Genomic DNA, 24,566 nt, shown 5'->3' with positions numbered 1-24,566 from the left:
TTGCAGGTCATTCCTTGAAAGTGAACTGGGAAATGACAGAGCAGAAAGTCTGAAAGATCCTGATGTGTTCCTACAGTTACAAACAGTGCTTCATGGATGGAGTGTTGAGTTAAAAAAGGTGGGCAGTTGGGGCCGGGAATTTAGCTCAGTGGCACCGTGCCCGCCTCACAAGCACAAGGTCCTAGGTTCAATCCGGGGTAACAAAAAAAAAAAGGTGGGCAGAACCTAGGAGGGAAGTTGGAAATAAATGCTGTTCAGGTACACTTCCGTGCACATTGGCACTTGGGTCACAGGTTCGCACCAGGCACATAAACAGCCCTGCTTTCTTCAAAGTCTGGGTAAACCACTACACGGTAAATCTACACATGGTTAAAAAAAAAAAAAAGAATGCTGTTGGTATTGTGATTGGTGTCTTAGTTACTTTTCTTGTTGCTGAGACAAAATACCTGACACCCAAAGTTAAAAGATTTATTTAGCTCACAGTTTGTATAGGTTCCAGTCTATAGTCACCTGGCTCCAAGGCCGGGTGGCATGGTAGAGGGGCATCACAGAAGAAAATTAGTTTATAGTGGGCAGAAGAAAGGAAGGCAGCAAAGCAGCGACATGGCAAGCAGCAAGCAACAAGCGACCCCAGCAGCTCTTTCTGTCCCTTATATTCTGTCCAGACTACCTGCCCTTAGGGCAAGTAGCACTCACACCCAGGGAAGGCCTTGCCATTATTCACTCCCACAGCTATGCCAAACCAATCACTGGACTAATTTAATAATCTCCCTTGGTCCCAGCATCACACACTTAATCCCAGCGTCATGCACTCTAGATCCAGCTATCTCTGAAAAGCCCCACCTATGAGTGTGTGAGGCTTTGAGGGGACATCTAGATACAAACCATAAGAATTGGAATTGCATTAAATCTAAAAATCATTTTTTTATGATTTGGCCATTTTGACAATATTGGTTTTGCTTATCCAAAAATGGGATGTCTTTCTATTTTCTGATGTCCTCTTTAATCTTTTCTTTTAAGAGTATTATAGTTGTAATTATGGAGAACTTTCACTGCCTTGGTTAGGTTAATTCCTACGTGTTGCTTTTCAAGCTATCATAAATGAGATTGTTTTCTTGATTCCTTCTGCTCAGCCTCCTGAGTACTGGGATTACAGGTGTGCACCACCACACCCATCCCCTTGTTTTCCTGATTTCTTTCTCAGAAAGTTCATATTGTAGTTGGTGTACAGGAACACCATTGATTTGTGTGTGTGTGTGTGTGTGTGTGTGTGTGTGTGATTTTGTATCCTGTTATTTTGTTGAATTTATTGGTTCTAAGAGTTTTTTGGTGAAATGTTTTGGGTCTTCTATGTAAAAGATTTCGTCATCTGTGAATAAGGATAGTATGACTCTTATACATATCCCTTTTATTTTTTTCTCATGCTTGATTGCTCTGGCTAAAGTTTCAAATTCTGTATCGAACAAGAGTGGTGAGAGTGGACACCCTTGTTGAGTTTCTGCAAGTAAGAAATACTTTCATTTTTCCCCATTTACTATGATGTTGGCAGTGAATTTGGCATAAATGACTTTTATTAGTTTGAGGTAAGGTCCCTGTATACCTGTTTTCATCAAGATTTTTATCATGAGGGGATATTGGATGTTGTCAAAGACTTTTTCTGGATCTACTGAGATGATCATGTAATTTTTATCCTAGCTTTTACATGGTGCATTATATTTATTGATTTTTGTATGTTGAGCCATCCTTATATCCCTGGCATGATGCCAACTTGGTCATAAGATCCTTTTAATGATTTGTTGCATTCTGTTTGCCAGTATCTTGTTGAGGATTTTTGTATCTATGCTCATTAAGGAGATTGGCCTATAGTTTTCTTTTTTAGTTAAGGTTTTGTTTGGTTTTAGTGTCAGGGTAATGCTAACTTCCAGAAATGAGTTTGGCAATGCTCCTTTTCTTTCAATTTCATGGAATTTGAAGAGTATTGGCATTAGAACTTCCCTGCCATTCTGGAGTATCTTGCAATGAACCTATCAGGTCCTGGACTTTTCTTAATTGGTAGAGTATTTATTATTGCCTCAATTTCATTGCCTGTTATTGGTCTCCTCAGAGGTTTTATATCTACTTGGTTCAAGTTTCGTTGTTCATGTGTCTAGGAACTTCACCATTCTTTTAAGTTCTCCAATTTATTGGAATATAGTTTTGAAAGTTTCTTATAATCCTTTGGATTTTGGTAATGTCGGTTGTGATTTTACCTGTTTTATTTCTAGTTGCACTGATATAGGTCTTTCTTACCTTCTTTTGGTAGTTTGCCTATGGGTTTATCAATCTTATTTATCTTTTCAGATAACCAACTCTGATTTATTGATTTCTGTCTTACTTTTTAGTCTCAATTGCATTCATTTCTGCTCTAAACTTTATAATTTCTTTCTATTACTTTTGGATTTGGATGGTTCTTGTTTTTTAGGTCCTTGAGAAGCATAATTAAGTTATTTTATAGGATTGCTCTATTCTTTTAATGTGTGTAATCACAGCTCTAAACTTCTCTCAGTTTTCATTCTGTCCCATAGGTTTTGGTATTTTGTACTTCCATTGCCATTTGATTCTGGGTACTTTTAAACTTTTCCCCTGGTTTCTTTTGTGATCCATTTATTAGTCAATAATGCATTATTTAGTCTTCTTGAGTTTTTGTAGTTTCTGTGGTTTCTTTCATTGCTAATTTCTAGTTTCATTCTGCTTTGATGCAGTTTTTTGTATTTATTTAAGAATGGTCTAAGACACGGTCAATTTTGGAAAATGTTCTGTGGATTTCTGAGAAAAAAATGTGTATTCTTTTGTTGGATGAAACATTTTATAGATATCTGATAAGTCCTTTTGTTCCATGGCTTGATTTTTTTTTCTAGTTGACCTATTTCTAAGAGGGGGATTTTAAGTCCCCCACTATGATTGTATTGGTGTCTATCTGTCCTTTTATGTCCAATACTTTTGTTTTATGCAGTTGGATTGTGCCAGTTGTTACCTCTTTCCACTGAATTGTTCCTTTTGTTAGTGTCTTAGTCACTTTCTGGTCACTGATACACAACACTACCACCTTAAGGGAAGAGATTTACTTTGGCTCCTGTTTCAGAAGTTTTAGTCCATGTCAGGCAGGCTGAAACATATAAATGGCATGGTGGAAGGACCTAGGTAGAGAAAAGCTGCTTACTTCATGGTGGTCAGGAAGCAAAGAGAGAAGGAAGGAACCAGGGAGGAAGCTGTACCCTTCCAGGTCATATTTCCAGCAAACTGCCTCCCCTGATAAGGCCCCAATACCTAGCAACAGATCAGCTATAGTGACCCCATGGTCTAATCCTCTTCCCAAAACCCCAACTATGAGCACATGAAACTCTCAGGGGGCATCTAGATATAAACCATAGCATTCAATCTCTGACCCCCAAGACTCATGTGCATCTGTATGCAAAATGCATTTAGTCCATGTCTAATAGTCACCAAAGTCTTAATAGTTCCACCATTGCTGAAAAGTTTGAGACCAAAGCCTCCTCTGACACCCAAGTCAAACACTATCTGTGAGTCCCAGTAAAAATACAAAAGACAATTAAACACTTCCAACATACAGTGGCACAGGATAAACATCCCATTCCCAAAGGGACAAACAGGAGAATAGAAATGAATGGGACCAAAGCAATACCAAAGCACAACAGGGCAAACATTAAATTTTGTAGCTCTGTATCCAGCACCTGAGACAAGTTGTGGTGAGATATGAACACCAAGTAGCTTTGGCATCTCTGACCCTATGGCATTGCCTGCCACAGTCCCCATGGTTTTTCTCTTTGGCAGGCTCCACTCACTACTTGTGGCCTTCCTCAGCAGACATTCCATGTTGCTGACTTCTCCAACTTCCTGGAGTCTCCACTGCACATTTGGTTTCACTCTCATAGTTTCATACAATGCCCTCTTGGGGGCATACTGCCTGGCCTCCCAGACCACCTTCTGAAATCTGGGTGGAAACCTCCCCGACCCCACAATTCTTGCATTCTTCATGCCCATAAAATCACCATCACATGGATGTCATCAAGGTGTGTGGACAACTTGAGCATTAACTGACCCCCCTTGGATCATGACTACAGAGGCCTTCAAGTGTCTGGATGGCTGAACTCTGGGAAACTTCTAGTTCACCTTGGATGAGCTGAACTGCCTGAGGCTCTCTTTGCAAATGAAAGCTTTATAGCTTTGCACCAATGAGCAGGCCAAGGGAGGGGTCTTGCTGAATCCTACAATGCTGACAAAGCATCTTTGCTATTGTCCTGATGCAAAGTACTTGACTCCATTTTAGTGCTAATCTTTCCAGCAAGCAAGCTCTACTCAGCCAAAACTTTATAGGTCCCAACTTGCAGGAGCTTTCTTTCTGGTGAAATTCAAAACTTTTTAAATAGGATTTTTGCTCCTTCTCAATGTAAATCTCACTAAAAGCAGTAAGCAGTTGCCATACTACAACCTGAACATTGGGCTGCCTTGAAATTTCCTCCAGCAAATTAATTAGTTCACCATCCTTAATGCCATTCTCCCACAAAGTCTCAGGATATGAGCAAAATGTAGGCAAATTTTCTGCCACAGCATAACACACATGGCCTGGAGTCTAACTGCCAGTGGAGTCTTTGTTCCCAACTGAAAACTCCTGAACCTGGACTTTACCATTTGTCTCTCTCTTTTTTTTTTTTTGGTACCGGGAATTGAACTCAGGACCTTACACTTGCAAGGCAAGCACAGCACCACTGAGCTAAAATCCCTGGCCCACCATTTGCCTTTTTTTTTATCAGCATCCGTTCTACTAAGCTGTGACCAGAAACTCCCATCAAACTCAGCTTACAGCATTCTAGGGCTGCTTCTCTACCTGACATCTCCAAACCTTTCCAAACACCTCCTGTGGTGTTCGGAACCAATTCCAAAGACTTCTGAACCACATGGTCATGTAATGTCACAGCAATGACACCACTTCTCTGGTAACAAAATCTGCCTTAGTCACTTTCCTTGTTCATGAGACACAATATCTAACACCTACAACTTAATGTAGGAGTTTGTCTTTGCTCACATTTCAGTTCTTTGTTGGATGGCTCCAAAGAAAAAGCAGCGTGACAGAAAGGCATGGTAGAGGAAAAATTCCTCTTATTATGGTGGCCAGGAAGCAGAGGAGCAGGAAGTGTAGGAGAGGGAGATATACCCTTCTTGGACACTCCTTCAGTAACCAACCAGGCCCCACCTCTTAATAGCAAGTCAGTTATAAAACCCCTATGGTCAAGTGTTCTTCTGAAAGCCCTGCCTATGACCACATAAGGCTCTTGAGGGACATCTAGATATAAACCATAACAACCAGTATGTAGTGGCCATCTTTGTCTCTTCTGATCAGTTTTGACTTGCAGTTGCTGTATCTGACAATAAGATAGCTATTCCTCCTTGCTTTTGGGCCCTAGTTTCATTTTCCATCTATGTGCTTTCTTTTGGATGAATTGAGTCTCTTGCAGGCACCATACGGTTGGAATTTTTTTTTTATCCAATTTGCCTGTGCTTGCTTTGACAGCACATATACTAAAATTGGATCCAGTCTTTGCCAGTCTGTGTCTTTTGATTAGGGAGTTCATGATCGCTGGTTACTATCCTGTCTTCTATAGCTGATATTCTGTCCTCACATTGGCTCATTTTGCTGTATATACTTTCAATGGAATTTTTAATCTCCTGGATATCTGTTTGAATCTATTTAATGGATTCCATTTCTTTCCTATGTTGAATGTTCATGGTTTCCATCACTTTCTTAAGCTCCTCTATTTTTTTATCTGTATCTACTTTAGAGTCACTAACCATGTCTTTCATTATAGTCACTGTTACAAATGACACATGAGAGACCAACCTGGATAAAGGCTTTATGTGAAAAAAAGGCTAGATTTATTCTGTCTGGATGCAGGCTGAAATTGTGAATGATATCAGCAGCTAACCAGGAGAAAAACTAAGTTTTTATAGGGTTTGAGAAGGGTGCTATAATCCTAAGGAATCTGAAGTGGAATGTTTATAATTGAGGGTCTAAGGACAGTCAGCACAGATGTGCATATAATACTGGACTCTCTGGCACTGAGGAGATTTTATATCTTGTCCCAAATTTTCTTTATGGCCATCTGTTCTGTTTGTTAAGGATAGCATGGCCTTTTCCTGCTGTTTGCTGAGAACAGCATGTTTGCTGCAAAGGTCTCATTCAGGCCAAGCATGACAGTCATCATCTCTGTAGTTATCTGAGAAACTATTTCTGATTTGATTTTTTTCTATACCTTCATTCATCTGTTTTGTTACTTCTGCTGTTACCACTTCAGAGAGTCCAAGTGGATGGATTTCAAATTGTTCCACCTCATTTCCCCCTGGGTTAGCCTTTAGTGAACTGGAAGTTTGGGATTATATCTAGCTTAATTGTCTTTTCATTTTCTTTTTCTTTTTCTTTTTTTAGTTTAATTCCTGGGTTGATGCTTGTGAGAAGTAGCTTTATTGCTAGTATTTCAGAACCCTTAGGAAATTACTACATATCAGAGATGTCTTCAAGGTGTAGCTGGCTTTTGGGTTTTGAGTCTGTTACAAGAGCTTACCTATTCTATTTATTGGAGATGAGAAGTCGCTGCCTATTTGGCCTACCCCCTAGTTCTCTGGCACGGGCCTAGAGTATTGTTTATGACCCTTAGGCAATCTCAGTCCTGGCATACCAGGAAAAACAACCAATTACAACAATTATGTCACCTTGGCTCAAGCAGTACAGTCAGCAATAACAATAGCATCAAACACAGTCTAGAAAATGACAAACTGTGGTAACTATTAATTTGCCACTTTTAACTGTGTGAACTAGATTTGTGGTTAGATGACAAAATCTAAAACAAACCAGAAAATTGTATATAGTAAATATGCCCTCAGTGTGGGGATTTTACCCTAGGGGGAAAAAATTTAAAAGGGGTTAGGGGGAGAAAAACAGAAATGGAAGAAGAAAAGATTAGAATCAAGGCTGGAGGACAGAGGAAGATTATGCAAACTTTGGGAAACTGGTGAAGAAGATAGGAAGAAAAGAAAGAAGATTATAAAAACAAGAACAGAACGGAACAACAACAAAACTAGAAAGAATGTTCACACTTATATAAAAACAAGAACAAACAATCAGGAAAGAAAGAAAAACTAAAAAAAAAATACAAAAAACTTTTTTTAAATGTCCACTTCAAGTTGTGTCTCTGCTGTCACTGGTAGATAAATTGGGCACACAGAGCCCAGTTCCATATTGATTAATTCCAACCACCCAGCTGTAGATTTATGGCAGGGTACTGGATAATCCCAGCAAGTCTGCACCTTTAATTCTGGAGCTCAGTCTAGTTTCTGGCTATGAGGCTGGAGCCCTCATTTGTTCAGTCTACTGCACTCTGTGTGCCTCTTACAGACTTGAACTTGGCCCCCTTCTGGCTTTAACTTGGCTCTTTGACCTCCTGCCAACTTGAACTTGGTTCTGCCTCACCTTGATGGAGCCAGCCCACAGCTGCTCTGAGTTTCGAGTTCAACTGTCCCTCTCCAAGATGGCTACCAGCCAATCGCCCTCTCTGGGGGGACGTCTGAACCCAAATAACTCACCAGCCACTGCAGTCCACTGCACTGCTCTGTTCCACTAGTGTGATTCTAAGAGGAGGCCTCAGGGTTGCCAGTAGTCACTGTGAAACTGCAGGTTTGAGCTGCCCTTCCCACGTATTGAGTCAGGGCTCAGGGAGAAAATGCCACTTGCCACCTCCTTCTTCATTGAAGTCTCTCTCGTCACTCTCCATGTGGGCTTCAATTCTCGCTTCAGATCCTTGCTGGGTCCCAGGGACACACGTCCCTCCTTCTCCTCCTCACATTGGTATATTCCAGCATCTGGACATCAAATCTCAAGACAGGCTGTTTCTCTGCTGTTCACCACTCTGCCATCTTCCTGGAAGTTAATTGGGGGATTAAGACCATCAATGTTGAAAGTTATTATTATAAAGTATTTACTGAATCCTATCATTGTATTATTTTTCCACTACAGATTCCTCTATTATTTTCTTGTTGTTTAACTACTCTCCCAGTTATATATATATATTTGTCTTTGAGCCATTTTTTTGCTTGTGGCCTTTCTCTGTCTAGGATTCCCTTAAGTGTTTTATGCAATGTAGGTTTAATAGTCATGTATTTCTTTAGAGTTTCTTTGTCAGAGAAAGTCTTCAGCAATTTTGAAGGCTAATTTTGAAGGATATGGAAGTCTGGGTTGACAATTTTCTTTTTTCGTTAATTTTATTGGTACACTTTAGGAATAGGATATACTGACATTCACTATGGGGAATTTCTACCTTTACATACTATATCTTGGTTCTTATTTTTTCACCATTCCCCTGACCTCCCTTCAACCCCTCCTCCCCTCCCTATTTACAAAGACTTTATTTCCATTCTTTCTTTTTCTCATATTTATTCCTTTCCCTTCTTTCCTTTCCCCTGCCCCTCCCACTTTCCATTCCCCTTTGGACCTTTTCTTTCTATTCACATTATCTATTGACAATTAATTTTCTTCACTGTAACTTCTCTTGGCCATCAAATTTTGTGGTTAGAATCTGCTGTTTCTCTGTTACACTTGCCTTTATAGGGTTTTTGCTATTTTTATCTAATAGGTTTTACTATTTTCATTTTCTCTTGAGTTTCTGGAATTTTGATTATGATGTCTTATGGAAAGGGGTTTTTTTTAGTTGTGGCTATATGATTATGTGGTCATATGCCTCTTATAATTAAATATTGAATTTGTTCCCTAAATTTGGAAATTTTTCTGTTGTTTGTAAGTAATTTTTTCTTTTTACCTTTTGAATTGTCTAATTTTTCTTTTGGTCCTATAATTCTGAGGGGTGTTTTGTTTTGTTGAGTCACCTAGCTACTGTTGAATCCAGATTCCATGGTATCTTGTTTTAGGATATTTGTGAGTACATGATTTATTACATCAAACTTGTCTTTAAATTCTGATACAAGTTCTATTACTTTGTTTTCATCCTGGTCAAATCTGCTACTCATGCTTTCCAATGAACTTTTCATATCCTGGGTTTTTGCTTGGTCTCTTTTTATAATTTCTAATTATTTACCAAAATGGCCATTGGTGTCTTCTATTGCCTTATTTAACTCAATCAGCATATCGTTTGTTTCTTTAAGCTTGCTGAACATTTTATTAATTAAATCATTTATCTGTTTATTTAAATCCTCTGTAAGCTCACTAAACATCTGATGAATTTGCTTGTATGTTTATTTTTTGATTGCTTCAAATGTTTTGACTACAGATATTCCTTGTTTAATGACCTTCCTGTTTAACAACTGTTTGGACTTACAGCCAAAGCGTACTTAACGGCACCTGTTAAGATTACGACGAGCTGCTCAGACTTATGACCCATCTTTATATATATATATACACATATATAAATCTATATGTATATAAATATATATATACAGTTCTGTACATCTTGTTTATAAAGCCTCAATGTCTTTTTTGTATAGTACACTTTGTTTATACAGTACTGTAATTTTTGCTGATTATCCTGTACAGTATAGTATTATAGTTTTATGTTTCATTATATATTACAGTACTGCATGTAAGAGTTATACAAATAAAAGAAAAGTTATCAAATTAGAGTTTCCTTTGACCATTTCTTTGTTCTGAATATTGTAATGTACATACTATATACAGTTTCTCATTTATTGATTGATTCATTTAACCTAGTTGCAGGAAAGGGGTTTGGTCATTAAACAATGAATGCCTACATTTGGTTTTGAGTTCTTTGCCTGTAATTTCCTCTATTTCAGTGTCTGTGAGATCAGCTTTTAGGGAGTTAAGGGTTTTTTGGAGGCATCTCATTGCCTTTCTTTCTTATGTTGGTATAGTTTTTGTGCTACATGAAGATCAATTAGGGTTGAAAAACTGTCCTTACTGTGGAGATCTCTTAATTAAATTCTGTTATCCTGTGTTGTATCCTTGGATTTGGTTATGTTTTGGTGTTGATACCCCTCTTCAACTTATTCAACATAATGTTTGAGGGCCTTTTTAGTATCCAACTTTCTTCTTGGGGCTTGATTCCCAGTACCATTCAGAGAGGAGAAAATAAAGTTAACAACATAAAACCAAACCAGATATTGACATACCATAAAAAAAAAATTCAAAGCAACAACAATGCCACATTTAACAATAGAAATCAACAACAGTAATAAAGTCAAAGACAAAACATATTGACACACTTTAAAAAACCAATAAAAAACCCAATAAAAGCTACAACTATACCACCCTTAATAATAGAAAAGAGATCTAAAGTAATAATATAGACATAAAGATAAGCCAAATATTGACATACAGTAGTAAATATCTACTACAAGCAACCATGTCACCATTCACAATAAAAAAGAATTCAGCAATAATAGCATTGAGTGAGCTAAATAGTTAAAATTAATAAAGATTAATAGTAATAATTTTTTTAAAAAACAGGGAAGGAAAAGAGTAAAATTTGAAAAAGAAAGACAAGGAGAGAAAAATGAGATAAAAAATTCAGTTAAAGACTGAAAGAAAGTAAACTGAATTAGGTAGAAGCAACAGAAAAAAACCAGAAGATAAAAATAAGAACAAAAGCAAAAAAAGAAAAAAAGAAAAAACTAAAAACAAACAAAAAGAGAAATGAATCCAAAAACTTCTGTGTTGAAGTGTTTGAGTCAGTAGTTTCTTTCCAGGGCGTGTGGTATTGGAATCCGCCATATATGAGGGAGGGATAGTGAGTCACAAGTAGATCCTATTTTGTTTCCATGACCACTTTTTGCTTTGTGAATGCTGAGTCCTGTCCTGCCTGTCCCACTGGGTGGGGCCCATCAGTGGTGTGTTGTCTGCCTCAGGGCTATATTCACTCCAGTGACTTTTAGTGTTCCTGCCATTCTATGTGCCCTCAGCCACTGCTATCCTCAACTAGCTTTGTGGCCTTTGCTCCAGAGTCCCCTTTGTATATCCCATGATGTGGCAGATGTTCAAGGCAAGGAATATTCTTGATCATACTAGCAGATAGAGAAAGCAAACAGACCGCTGAGTTCTGTCCTGAAATCAGGCAGCAATGGGGGCCAAGCAATCCACTGAACTTAATCCCAGCTCTTTCAGACCCAGCCCCCTCGGAAAACCACATGAAACCTGTCTGGCTTCTCACCACAGAGGGCAAGACCACCATGTTGTCCACAGCTGGAGTTTACCACAGTTTAAACTTCTCTGGCAGTCTGTGTCTAGCCCTCCCCCTTTCCATGACTGTCCCGTGCCTGTCTCCCACCCAGTAACTGCAGTATGATGACCCCCGAAACCCTGGTGTGTGGTTGTTCTGTGACTTCTGATTCCCAGAATAGCTCAGTCTTAAATAATAAACTTTTTCTCAAGATGGCTTCCGATTATAGCACTCCCAAATATGTTGGGTGCTGCAGTGGATTTCTTTTCCAGTGCTAGCTTGCCATGAGGAGGGAGTCACTTTCAGAGTGAAACCTCACACTATATTTGCAGCTTACAATGACCATGGGCTTTTCTAGGGGCTAGTACTGCCATTCATTGTTTATCACTGGGATTGCTGACCTTTTCTGAACTTATTTTCATTGTCAGGTCCTCCTCCTTGGGAGCTGGGGTTAGTGTTTCAGACTCCTTTGTTCTTTTCCTTGTATTATCTTTAGTTTCTCCAGTTTCTCTGTGCTCTTCTAGCATTCCTGTCAGATCTCTTTTGATCCTCGGAGCTCTTTTCTTCTTCACTGCTTTCCAGGTGTCTCAATTTCAGGTCCTGGAGAGGCTATGATTTGCTGCCGACTTTTGTTCATATAATCTCACTAATCTCATTAAATTTAAATTTTTCTCCTTCCTTCCTTCCTTCCTTTCTCTGGTACTGGGGACCAAAGGCATTCTGCCATTGAGCTACATCCCCAGCTTCTTATTTTGTATTTTGGAGACAGGATCTCACTGAATTGCCCAAGAGGAACTTGAATTTGCGATCCCCTTACCTTAGCTTTCTAGACACGGTGTCAGCAAGATGACTATTATAGTCTGAACATTTCTGTCCCCCAGAAATTCATATATTCAAGCCTAGTCTCTGATGTGATAGCACACACATATGCATGTGTATTTGTGTGTGTGTGTGTGTGTGTATGTGTGTGTGTTGCCGGAGATTGAACCCAAGCCTTACCCATGCTAAGCATGTGGTTTACCACTGAATGCATTCTTAACTGAATACTGTACACTTGAATATTAGTAAGTTAATTTCTAGTGTTCTCATCATAAAAAATGTTATATTTTAAATATAAAATAAAAATATTGCTTAACACATATTTTAAATAATAATTACTTTCAAAGTAAAACATTGATTTTTTAAAATGTTTACCCTTTATGATTAATATCAGGCATTTTACAATAAAAAAAGGAAATGACTTCTTTTACAAAAGGATGCCTCAAAGAAATGATCCAATGGATATGAATCGAGAGGTAAGTGTCAACACTTTCAATTTTATAGCTCAGAATGTTTGTGGTTTTATGTATCATTTTTCATTTGACAAAGTTTTCCATTTACAGATTTTGTTTCTTCTATTAGTTTTGGTATTTACTTATTTTGATTACTTTAATAAGTTTTAAATCTATTTACCAACATCAATGTATGAGAAGCCTCATATCTTGTCATACATGTCTACATGAGTAGGCAAGTGTTTCCAGCCTTATAGTACAATTGCTTGTAAAAGTTTCCCTCTTTCTTTCCATTACCCCTCATCCTAATGTAATCCATTATATTATTTAGGTTCTAAATGGATGTTGGACAAAAGTGAGAAAAGATGATACAAACAATATTAGTAACATGTATTATTTTAAAATAATGTTTTTGCAACCATTATATCCCTAGGACATTGTTTTTATTTTATTAATTATTTACTGAAGATCTATGAATACCATTACCAAAAAATGATGTGAATAGTATATTGATTATCCCAATTTAGCCCACTGTCCTGGAAATTTCCATCTTTAGTTACATAGCACCTGTGTTTGACATAAACATTTAAATCAAATCTTTTATTGAATAGATGTGGCTCCTATATGAAATACCTAGTACTTACTCCTGACCACAATTGGTACTTTTTCCTGTATTTCTCTACCTAGTGTAATTGCAGAGATTTGGCTTTCTTTCCTATTTATTCTACTTACTAAGTGTATATATGACTTTGAGCAAGTCACTTTCCTTTCTTTTAGGCTTAGTTTTCTTTACCTGAAAATGAAAGGATTAGAATGAAGGAGAGCTATGAAATGTCAAAGAGATGTAAGCACTATGGTGCAGTGGTTAATGACAGGGGGTTTTGATTCATACTTGGAAAGAATAAGTTCTGCCACTTAATACCACAGTTCATCAGTTCTAACACACACTTGGTTTTTTTCAGGTTTCACTTTCTCTGAGATCAGGAAATGTCTTACATTCAATGCTATACCGTAGTTAAAGTGACATTGTTTTATATCTTTTCAGTGCTATTTATAATGATAGTGTGTGTATATTATAATCATGATGTTTTAGATTTGATGAAACATGGTAGCTGAGGAACCTTGGGGTGAGGAACCATGGTAGCTGAGGAACAGTCTCTTTGAGTCTGTTTTCTTAACTATGAAATGGAAATTAGATTACTGTGATGATTAATTGAAATATGTGTAAGCTTCTTAGGACGAAGACTGGATTGTAGTAAGCATTCTATAAATAGAACTTATTTCATGATTATGATTATATCAAATTATTCATTATAATCACTAAATTTTTGTATCAATATGATTATTATTTTTTTTTTTGGTACCAGAGATCGAACTCGGGTCCTTGCGCTTGCACAGCAGGTGGCGAAACCACTGAGCTAAATCCCTGGCCCAATATGATTACTTTTTAAATGCATACTTTTTAAAGTTCTAATATTTTAATTGACTTTATATGATTCATATTTTTAACATTTTGACATGTTTATGATTCATTTTTTAAATTCATATTTTAATCATTTTATATGATTCATATTTAAAACATGTTCATTATTCAAGTGATTTCCAGTTTGTAGTGAGAAGTTCCCATGGGAATATGGGGGCAAACATGAGTACTGTTTAATTGGAAACAAAATCCCTAATAAGCTTCCAGATAGGCATTTCTATTTGCCCATTCATTTCTTAAATCTGCCTTTAGCCTTACCATTCTACTAATTTTGTTCTCAATGATATTTATTCCCTATCAAATTTGGTGACCTTTTATTAATCATCTTTTTCCTTTCTTCCACTTCTTTGTAGTATTTTATTTATTTGTTCAACATTTACTAAGCTCTTATTGTGGTATTGAAATATAGTATGTACTCAAGAAAGTCTTTGCTCTCAGGAATAAGTAAAACATAGCTTAAAAACTGAAATAGAGAGGGGCTAGGGATGTGGCTCAGTGGTAGGGCACTTGCCTAGCCCTAGGTTCCACCCTCAGCATAAGGAAGAAAAAACACTGAGATAGAGGTATGTTCAAGGTACCATGGCTGCATAGGAGCAGGGATTCTGAACCATTTAGAAAGGTCAGGAAAAACTTCCTAGAGAATATAGTATTTGAGTTGAGTCCTACAGGCTGAATAGAGTAAGCAAAGCAGAAAAGGTTGAAAAGGCATTCTAGTCAGAGGCACAGCAGTGAAAGATAGCCTGGCATATTTGGTAAGCTACAGTTAGCTGAGTTTGTCCTCAATGCAAAGGTTTTCAAACTGTGCTTTGCAGAGTCCTAAGGCTATGAAATGATAGATGCTTCTTAGGCTGATGAAGGAAGATTAGCTTTTAAATATTTTGCATATTGAGATACAAAATAAGATTGTGTTAGAATTAGGGAGTCTTCCACTTTAAAACATAATTTGAAAAATCACTGAGCTCAAGGATAAAATGCATAGGCAGAACTATTGAGAGATGAGTGTGGAGTAGTGGAGGGTCAGGAGCCCTATCATGTAGTGCCTGTGTGTCATGCTGGAGTACAAATTCCATATTGAAAGCAATGTAGAACTACTGAAAAACTTTACTGAGGGAAATGACATTAACCAATTTATTTTAGGAGCAATTACATTGACCTGGGGTGTAGTCCAGTGGCAGAGCACCTGCTTAGCAACCACAAGGCCCCAGGTTCCATCCCCAACACTGCAAACAAATAAAAATATTTAAAAAAAGAAAAGAAAAGAAAAGAAAGAAAGAATACATACCTTTAGCCTAAATACCTTTTCCCCAATAGTTTCCTATTCTAATTTCTGTCCTCATTTCCCCATTTCTTTGGCTCCTATTCTCATTTCACCCACTCTTCCTTCTCTATTCTGTAGTTAAACTCCTTGGTAATTTGGCATAATTTCCACTGGTTCCCATATAAATTGTATTTCCATTTTAGTTGCATTCTCAGTAAAGACTGTTAACTTTACTATACTGCTAGTATAGTATGGGTACAGCAAGCTCTATTTAACTTATGGAGACATTGCTATTGGGCACATATCCACCCTGGATTTAAAGCTGCCTTCAGCAACATGTTTACCTGAAAACACTAATATATGTTTCCAACCTAAACATGAACTTTCCAACAAAAGAATATTTGAACTGTAAACGTTATAAATCTTTTGGTTCTATAGACTTCCTTGTTGCTATCACATTATTTGTAGGGTGAATCCAGGCACTCAGTCATGCTAGACAAGCACTCTACCATTGACCTACATACCTTTATCTTTTTATTTTTTATGTTGAGACAGGGTCTTGCTAAGTTGCTCAGGCTGATCTCAAACTTTTGATCCTCCTGTCTCAGCTTCCCAATGCCTGGCAATTGTAGAGTTCTTATCACCAAATCCACTTAGATAACTATATAACTATTGCTAGAACTTTATATAAAAATAGCTGTACTATGCAAAACACCAGCTACATATAATTGGATGCACTGCAACCAGTTCAGTTATGGAATAATCTGGGCCAATTAACACTTGAGTGAAGTGCTTTAATCATGCTTTGGTCTGTTTCATTGGCCACATGTAGGTGTAACTTATGTTGTCACTTACAAAGTAATTACAAGAGTAAAATTAAAGTTAATTATTGAAAAAATATCTAACTTTCACTTGAAATATTTGATTGACATAGAAGTGACACTTTCTAAAATTAAATTTTGGGAATAATAGTTTTCCACCTCTCTTAGCTGTCTTGAATACAGTCAAGGTCTCATCTTTGTTATAAATTAAGATTTTGAGGCCACCCTTTGTGAATTTTATCTACAACTATGATCTTTTCCCTGCATCCATAAATCAGTGTTTGGACCCAGGCCACATCAATACCCTACAGACTTTTCTTCTGAGTCACTGCTAGGTATAAGACCTTGGGGGAGGGCCGGGGATTTAGCTCAGTGGTTCCACGGCTTGCTTTGCAAGCACAAGGTCCCGAGTTTGATCTCTGGTACCAAAAAATAAATAAATAAATAAGACCTTGGGGGAAGTCATTTGACTTGTCTGAGTTGCAGTTTCCTTACACTTTATGAGAGATGGTTAGACTTCTTGATCTCTGTTTGCTGGCATTGTATTCTTGAATTTGTGATTTAAGACGAAAAAAATCAGAAATTGAGTCTTAGAAGCAAGCAAAAAGAATATTGTCACTGAAAATGTACAGTCAATTTTAAATATAGCCAATAAGCACTTTGTGCTGAGTAAAGATGGTTTTTGCATGATTTATCTCAATTTTTTTTTCATTTAGATAACACTGGAAGATGAGTATAACTCCTATGAAACCAAAAGAAGTTATACAAGGTAATTGCAGATAGACATCTTTACAACTAATTTAGTTATACTTAAGAGAAGATGAGAAAAAAGTTGTAACCTTCAGCAGGAGGTCTTAGAATCTGACTTTAAACAATTTTTAACAACTTTTGTAAAAAGATCTTAATGCAGAATCAGAAAATTCTTAATTAAAACTGGATTGGTTTTGTTTTTATTTTTGAGAGTTCCATGCATCACTTTTCTATGGTAAGTATAAATGTCTTGATGTACTCTTGTGTCCTTCCTGCTTAAAGTACACAGGAATTGTCATCCTGAAGAATTCAGTGCTGTCAAGATGTTTCCTCATTTTCATTCTTAAGATTAAAAACTCCTCGCTCTTTTAATAATTGTGTATACTACTATTCCAAATGGTTTTTGCTTCAATACTGGAGGTCTTTGCCCAGTGATGATGTTGGGGTGAAAAAAATAATTTGTTCTCAACCCTTTTTTAGTTCTTAGTGGGGATAAACCCTCGTAACAGAAGACAGAGAAATACAAACAAGTTTACTAACATGTATACCTTCTGCGTATATGAGAGATGCTCAAGGAAATATTTAAGAGTAGGTCTTGAAGCATTGTGTTAGGCTGCACGCTTAAATACCATCCTCCCTGAAACAAAGAAAGGAGGGTGTGGGGAAAGGCCTGTATAGGAGAGAGTCCTGAAGAGCAAGGTAAAAGAGAGCAGGATTCAGTGCTCATCTTTCTCTTCCTAGAGCAGAAAGGGAGACAGTCTTACAAATGGAGATTTCCCTTAAAGATGTAAATTTCTTTTACAAAAGGGTAACTTCTACTCTGTTTTCAAAGCTTTTCCTGTCTCATGTTTCTCAAAATAATTAGCTCAGAATAATCTTTATGAAAAAGAGGCATATTTCTGATGGCATCTTCTGGTATTCTACAGTCATTTTCAAGAGCATCTATGCAGCCTGAAAAGGGAAAAATGGTGTTATAATCCTCTTGAAATGGGCCTAACCAAAGGCACCTGTGAAAAGTGTTGAAAGTATGATGGATCTAGAAGCAGATTAATAAAAATAGCTAACATTTACTGAGTGCTTATTATGTGTGCTAAGCACTGTACTCTTACTTTTGTAATTTAATTTAACCCCAGCAATCCTGTGCAGTCAGTATAAACATTTCCGTATTACAGATAAACTAAAGCTCAAGAGGTTTTGTTTTGTTTTGCCTGCTGCATTGGGGATCAAATCCAGGGCCTCTACCATTGAGCTATACCCCTGTTTTAACTTCCCCAAAGCCAATGTCACGTAACATAAAGCGCTAGAAGCAGTATCTGAATTGAGTTTGTGTTTCTACAGAACCTGCGGGCTTTCTACTCTTTCATGTTGTCTCTCCACAACTACCAGAATAGGTTCAGTTCCTGAAAAGCGTAGTGTATTCATTTTCTGCTGCTGTTTAAATTACTGTATCTGAACACAATGGGTTCACATCTTAGTAAGTGAAAAGCCAATAAGCACAACCAGGAGATAAAAGAGAGAGAAATGTATCACTTGCAGCAAGTAATGACAGCATTGTACCTTGTGGAGGCAGGTACATTTTTGAGCTTCCTTAGTTCGAGGTCATATATCATATGTTCAAAAAAATGACAGATGCTAATGCCTGTAGATGGGGAATTTAGTGTTATAAGGAGCATGGTTTACTCTAGGTGATCTTAAAAAAAAAAAGAGTCAGACTGGGGCCGGGAATTTAGCTCAGTGGTTCTGCCGCCTGCCGCGCAAGGTCCCAAGTTCAATCCCCAGTACAAAAAAAAAAAAAAAAAAGAGTCAGAGTGACCTGGTAGTTTTTGCTGGTTCCTTGTTTCTACAAAGGGTCTTAGCTGAAGGAACAACCACAAAAAGGCTGAAGGCATAACAGTCATTTAAAGAGTCATCATCTCTGCCGCACTCCTTAAGTATAGTTTGTCCCTAAATGCACCTGGCTAGGGACTAATATTACCATAAAAAACAATTTAAAACAGCACTTATTTATCTCACATTTCTGTGGGTCAAATGCCCAGATGGACTTGGCTGGATCTCTACCTAGAGTTTCAAAGAGATGAAATGGACATGGTGGCCAGGCTGCTCTTTTATCCGGAAACACTGGGGAAGAATTTGCTTCCAAGCTCATTCTAGTGTTAGACAGAACCCAATTCCTTTGCTGCCTGTCACTCAGAAGCCATTCTTTTTCCAGAGGCAGCTTGAATTCCTGCTCCTGTGTCCTTCTCTATCTTCAAACCAACAAGAGCATGTCACGTCCTTCTAATTCTGAACCATTCTGACTTCTGCTGCTTTTATCATATGATTAGATTAGGCCAAACCAGGCTTATATTATTAAAGGAAACAAAGAAAAGAAAAGAAAAACTATAACTAAAAATTAACATCATAGGGCTGGGATGTAACTCAGTGGCAGAACACTTCCCTTGCATGCACGAGGCCCTGGGGTTCCATCCTCAGCACCCGAAGGACAAAAAGAAACTAACATTTGGTTAATTAGTCAGAGCACTCTCTCCTTTTTTTTTCTTAGTAGTAACAATATTTATAACCAGAACAAAAATAAATTTTAAAAATACTTATTTAAAGTCACTAACTGCAGCAACTGAACTGAGAATATCGAGATAGCTACACAGCTTTTGTATTTGTGTTGTGCTGTGCCTCTGACACAGTGGGACTATAGGTGATAGACATTCCTTCCAACTATTAGCCAACCATTAAAAATTTAAAAACAAAAACTTCTATACTGTTTATTTACATGAAGAGCTGTTATAATAAGATAAAGCAAGAGCCAGACCCACTAGCAATCATTCAGTAGGCCCTTAGAGACCATACCTTTGTAATGTGACTGAGTGAAAATTATGGAACACTAGACTGCTTTTCATATTAATTTCTAAGTACCTATGTGCTGCACCTATTTTTTTTTTTGTACCGGGGATGGAACTCTGGTCCTTGCGCTTGGGAGGCAGGAGGCAGAACCACTGAGCTAAATCCCTGGCTGCAGCTGTTTTTTACAATGTTTGTTTAATTTATGGTTCTGAAGAGCAAACCCAGGCCTCCCATATACTAGGCAAATGATCTACCACTGAGCTCCAGCTCCAGCACCTCCAGCTACTTTTTTGATAACAATTTTATGAAGATATAATTAACAACATTTTAAAAATAATTTTTGTGTGGTGCTGGAGATTGAACCCAGGGCTTGTGCATGTTAGGCAAGCAGTCTAGCACTGAGTTACACGTTCAGCCAGATATATGTTTTATACCATAAAGTTCACCAAGTTCACAATTCAGTGGCTTTTGTTTTTTATTTTTGCAGTGCTGAGAGTCAAACCTAGGGCCTCGTTCATACCAGGCGGGGGACTACTACTGAGCTACAAGGTGTCAATGGCTTTTGGCATATTAACAGAGTTTTACAACTATCACCATAATCTAATTTTAAAACATTTTCACCATTCTCGAAAGAAACTTCATGCTCCTTAATAATGGCTCCCCATTCTGTCCATTCGCTCCCCTTCATCACTTGACCCCATCCCAAGGCAATCATAAATCAATTTTCTCTCTGTATGGAAGCTCTGGATACTTTTGTTCCAAAGCGCTTATAGACATAGCCATACTTAAATCAGAGTAAAGCTGCTTTGGCATTTAAACAGTAAAATAACACATCTAGGAATTTTGAAGTAATGATATAAAAAAGCTAGGGACTGGATCAACAACAGAACACAACCTTAGCACAAATGAGGCCCTGGGTTCAATCCCCAGCACCAAACAGACGAAAAAGCAGCCCAGATTTTATGTGCATGTGATTCTTAAATGCTTCCAAATTTGAAATCATACTACTAAAGGACTATTGAAGATTCTTGAGTATACCTTCTTCATTTTACAGTTGATACAAATGAGACCTAGACAGGTTAAGTTGAATGGCCCAAAAGTTGTCATCTAATTAGTGGCTATCATATACATTTTACTAAACATCATGCTTAATTGACAGATATGTGAGCCATGGAGAGAAAATCTTGTTTCTAAAGAATAGAAATGTTGGGGAGGATTCTCTGTACCAGCCCAAAGGAGTATACTTGAAATTCAACTATCAAGCACTGGGAAATAAGGTAAATGGAATAGAATTGCACCATAAGCTTGTTCACTAAATGTTAAAGAATTTGTGTCTATTTTAGACCTACTTGGTATATATAAGAGTATTATGTACAGGAAAAAATGTGGTTAACCAGAGTCTGCCTGAAATCCTCAATATACAAGAAATCTCTTGCCTGTATTCTTCCTTTGTAAAAGACACAAAGGTTAACAAATAAACTAACCTTGATTACTTACTTTATTATTTTTTCTTTTTTCAGCACTGGGGATTGGACCCAGGGACTTCACTCTGAGTTAAATCCCCAGCTCTTTTTCATTTTTTTAAATTTTGAGACAGAGTCTCACTAAGTCACTAAATTGATTAGGCTGAGCTTGAATTTAAGACCCTCCTGGCTCAGCCTCCCAGAGAGCTGAGATTACAGGTCTGCACCACCTCACTGATTACTTCCTTTTCAAAATGAACTTCAAGTTGAACATGGATTTAGCTCAAGCTCCTATACATTTACGTATGTGGATGCCTAAGGCTCAATGTGATTTATTTATTTATTTATTTATTTATTTATTTATGGTACCAGGAATCGAACTCAGGACCTTGCACTTGCCAAGCAGTTGCGATTCCATTGAGCTAAATCCCCAGCCCTTTTTTTGCTTTTTTTTTCCAGTACCAGGGATTGAACTCAGGACCTTGTGCTTACCAGGCAGGCATGGCACCACTGAGCTACATCCCCAGCCCTCAATGTGATTCTCACTTGTCAAGGAGACAGCTATTTATCAGACCATATACTAAAGGAAGAAAGTGTGCTAATATATTTTTAAAGATTTTCACAGGGAAAGAATTTTCTGCTAATCTTCAATTAGTGACAGGTTGAATTAATCAGTGTCTACTGTTCCATCCATGTTGTGATTAACTGTACTATGCATAAAAGTATATAACCTATAAATGGAAACTAGGCAATAAATACTAATAAATACAGACTACCTGTGCCTCAGAGCAGTACTAATCTGGTTTCTGATTTAGCTTTTGGGGAGGTGTTGAAAAGGGTATATCTCTTTTTCTTTTCTTTTTCTTTCTTTTTTTTTTTTTGATACTGGGGATCAAACTTGGACCTTGCGCTTGCGAGGCAGGAGGTGGCACCAGCAAGCTAAATCCCCAGCCCTGAAAAGGGTATGTCTTAAAACCTGGGCTCAACTGAAAGTTAAGTTTGGGCAATCTTTGAGGTATTCTAGTTGTAGACTAGTAACAGCAATTGGAAGCCACTTGGCCCTAGGATTATCTTCCGAAGACAGATCACTAAACCTCTAGGGATAGTTCAGGCATTTGCTCTCCACTGCATAGAAGTAAGTCTGACCCTCATTCCACTGTGGAACCTTACCCTCTTACTCTGCTGGGTAATGTGTTCTTCCCTGCATTAAAGTTTTTTTTTCCTGTTACTAAGGATTAAACCTAGGGAACCCTGAGCTACATCCCCTGTCATTTTTATTTTGTTATATTTTATTTTGAGACAGGTTCTTACTAAATTGTTCAGGCTGGCCTCAAACTTGTGAACCCCCTACCTGTAATCCTGAGTAGCTGGGATTATGGGCATAAAACTCAGTGTCTGGCTTATTAAATTGATTCCACCATTTAGCCTGTAAGAACCAAGAGGTGGCCTCAGTAGTACACCTGCAATCAGGCAAAGTACTCATGCTTTTAAGGTCACAGAAAAACACTCTGTGCAGTTTTTTCAAGCTGACAGAGGCTTCAGCCTCTCCTTCAGAGTCTTTTCCAACTATCCCATGTCTTTTTAGTAACCAGATTTCATGAGTCTTTTGTAAGTTTGATAACTTCCCGAAGTAATGTTTTTATCTCCTTAACAGACTAAGCTTTCGCTCAACGACAGATTCTCTAAACTGGAAGCTATGAGAAAACCAAGAGTTTTCCTCAACAACTGAAGACCAGAATGTTCTTTCCTAGTGAATTATGTTCAAGAGCATATGCTTGTTCTTTCAATAGTTACTCTCTTACTGTTCTTGTTAAAGTATTTTTCTCTATGTAAGTTTTAATGTAATCTGCCAAAATTAAGCAATTAAATAAATGTTTAGCTTTGTTTGCATAAAATAATAGGAAAGAAAGCAACAATGGAAATGATTTCAAATGACAGATGTTAGGAAAATAGCTTTTTCAAAACTAAATGTCTTTTCAATGTTAGAGAATTTGTTTCTTTGATTTTATTGGCCTAAAACCTGCATGACTCCTAAGAAGCCTCCATTTTATCAGTATAACAAAGTAGTTGATAAGTATCTTTTATCTATGCCACAAGTCAGTCTGTAACTTTGACTTCTAATCTTTGGCTATTAAAATTTTACATTTGTGTGCTAGCTTTTACATTTTTATAGGAATCTGTAGCTTTACTTTTGAGATGGATTTATAAGAATTTAAAATTTCTCTGTCATTTTTTTGTGAACAAGTGAAACAAATAAAGCTTGAATATAAATGTGATTCTTTTCCATCCATTGATACTTGCGGCTCAAAGTAATAGAGATCCTGCTACAGACAAATTACCAAAGTGTAATTTGGAGCTCAATTCCTGTGTCCAGCTAAGCCTGTTGTTGGAGTGCACTGAAAATGGTGAGTTTGTCATTATCTGGCACTTGCATGGAAGACTGGTATTTTCTAACCTAATTTAATAAATTCTGTACTCACATTTAATAGTTACTTATACAAGGAAAATGTAATATAGAGATAGAGGAAAACTTGGAGTCTAGTCTGGCACTCATTTCTAAACCAAAACTGTAAAGACTCGTAACACTGTGCTGAGAGGCAAAATGACTGTCAGTTTGATTTAAGGTCTGTGGACTTTGCTGCAAAGTCTTAATCTTTTTTTTTTTTTTTACCTTTCTTTCTTTCTTTCTTTTTGGTACCAGGGATCGAACTCAGGATCTTGCACTTGCAAGGCAGGCCCAGCGCCACTGAACTAAATCCCCAGCCCTGCAAAATCCTAATCTTGAAGGGAGAGGAAGATAATGTGTTCCATGTATCCTGATGTCATTTGTATGAAATGATTTTTTGTTTGTTTGGCAGTGCTGTCACCAGGTGGGGTCTGAGAGGTTCCTGAAGCCGAAATAAGGAACCTAACCCACCCTTTTTGTAGAATAAGTTTGCAGGTTCACTGACTCTTGTTGCTAAAAAAGATTTTCAGGACTAGTCAGTAAGTGGCATGGGAAGGGTTTTATTAGGCAGAAATTAAAAGATACACAAAGAAAGTGTGGGAACTCAGGAGAGAGGTGCTATTTCCTGGAACAAGGAACATTATTATTCATATCATTTCTCTTGAGGGGGTGGAAACTCCAGGAAAAGGTGGTCCACCCCCTGGAAGGGTAGTTGCTCATTTTCTAGGTATGGGTCCAGTTTTTTTTTTAACAGTTAATTTAAACATTCTTTGTATTCTCTCAACCTGTTCCTTTATCTTTGGATCAAGTTTTTGCTCTTTACTTTCTCAATTAAGCCAATTCATGGACTATTCCTGAGGAATTTCAGCTGTGGTGGGTCTGGAAGGAAAGGAACCTAAATTTATCCAAGGGAATATTGATATGGATCGCCTTGGATAACTTTGACTGAGGCTGGAAAATTATAGTCTTTTTAAAAGTACAATTTTAAGTTATGATTTCCTT

At 37.5% G+C, this 24,566-nt stretch overlaps 1 protein-coding gene across 1 annotated transcript in view; it reads left to right on the top strand.

The window, feature by feature from the left end:
• Luzp4 (leucine zipper protein 4) overlaps positions 1-23,308 on the top strand; it is a 64,268-nt gene extending 40,960 nt beyond the window's left edge. The window contains exons 5-8 of the mRNA XM_021252179.2: positions 12,448-12,529; positions 16,784-16,836; positions 20,815-20,932; positions 22,773-23,308. Of these exons, the coding sequence (XP_021107838.2) occupies positions 12,448-12,529; positions 16,784-16,836; positions 20,815-20,932; positions 22,773-22,847 (328 nt within the window). The 3' untranslated portion in view covers positions 22,848-23,308. The remainder of the gene's footprint in view (positions 1-12,447; positions 12,530-16,783; positions 16,837-20,814; positions 20,933-22,772) is intronic.
• Positions 23,309-24,566: the final 1,258 nt, after the last annotated feature.

The sequence above is a fragment of the Heterocephalus glaber genome, unplaced genomic scaffold, assembly GCF_053883595.1.
Source record: "Heterocephalus glaber isolate CG9 unplaced genomic scaffold, H.glaber_assembly_v1.0 deba00001732, whole genome shotgun sequence".
Taxonomy (NCBI): Eukaryota; Metazoa; Chordata; class Mammalia; order Rodentia; family Bathyergidae; genus Heterocephalus; species Heterocephalus glaber.
This window is presented reverse-complemented; position numbering and strand designations above follow the sequence as displayed.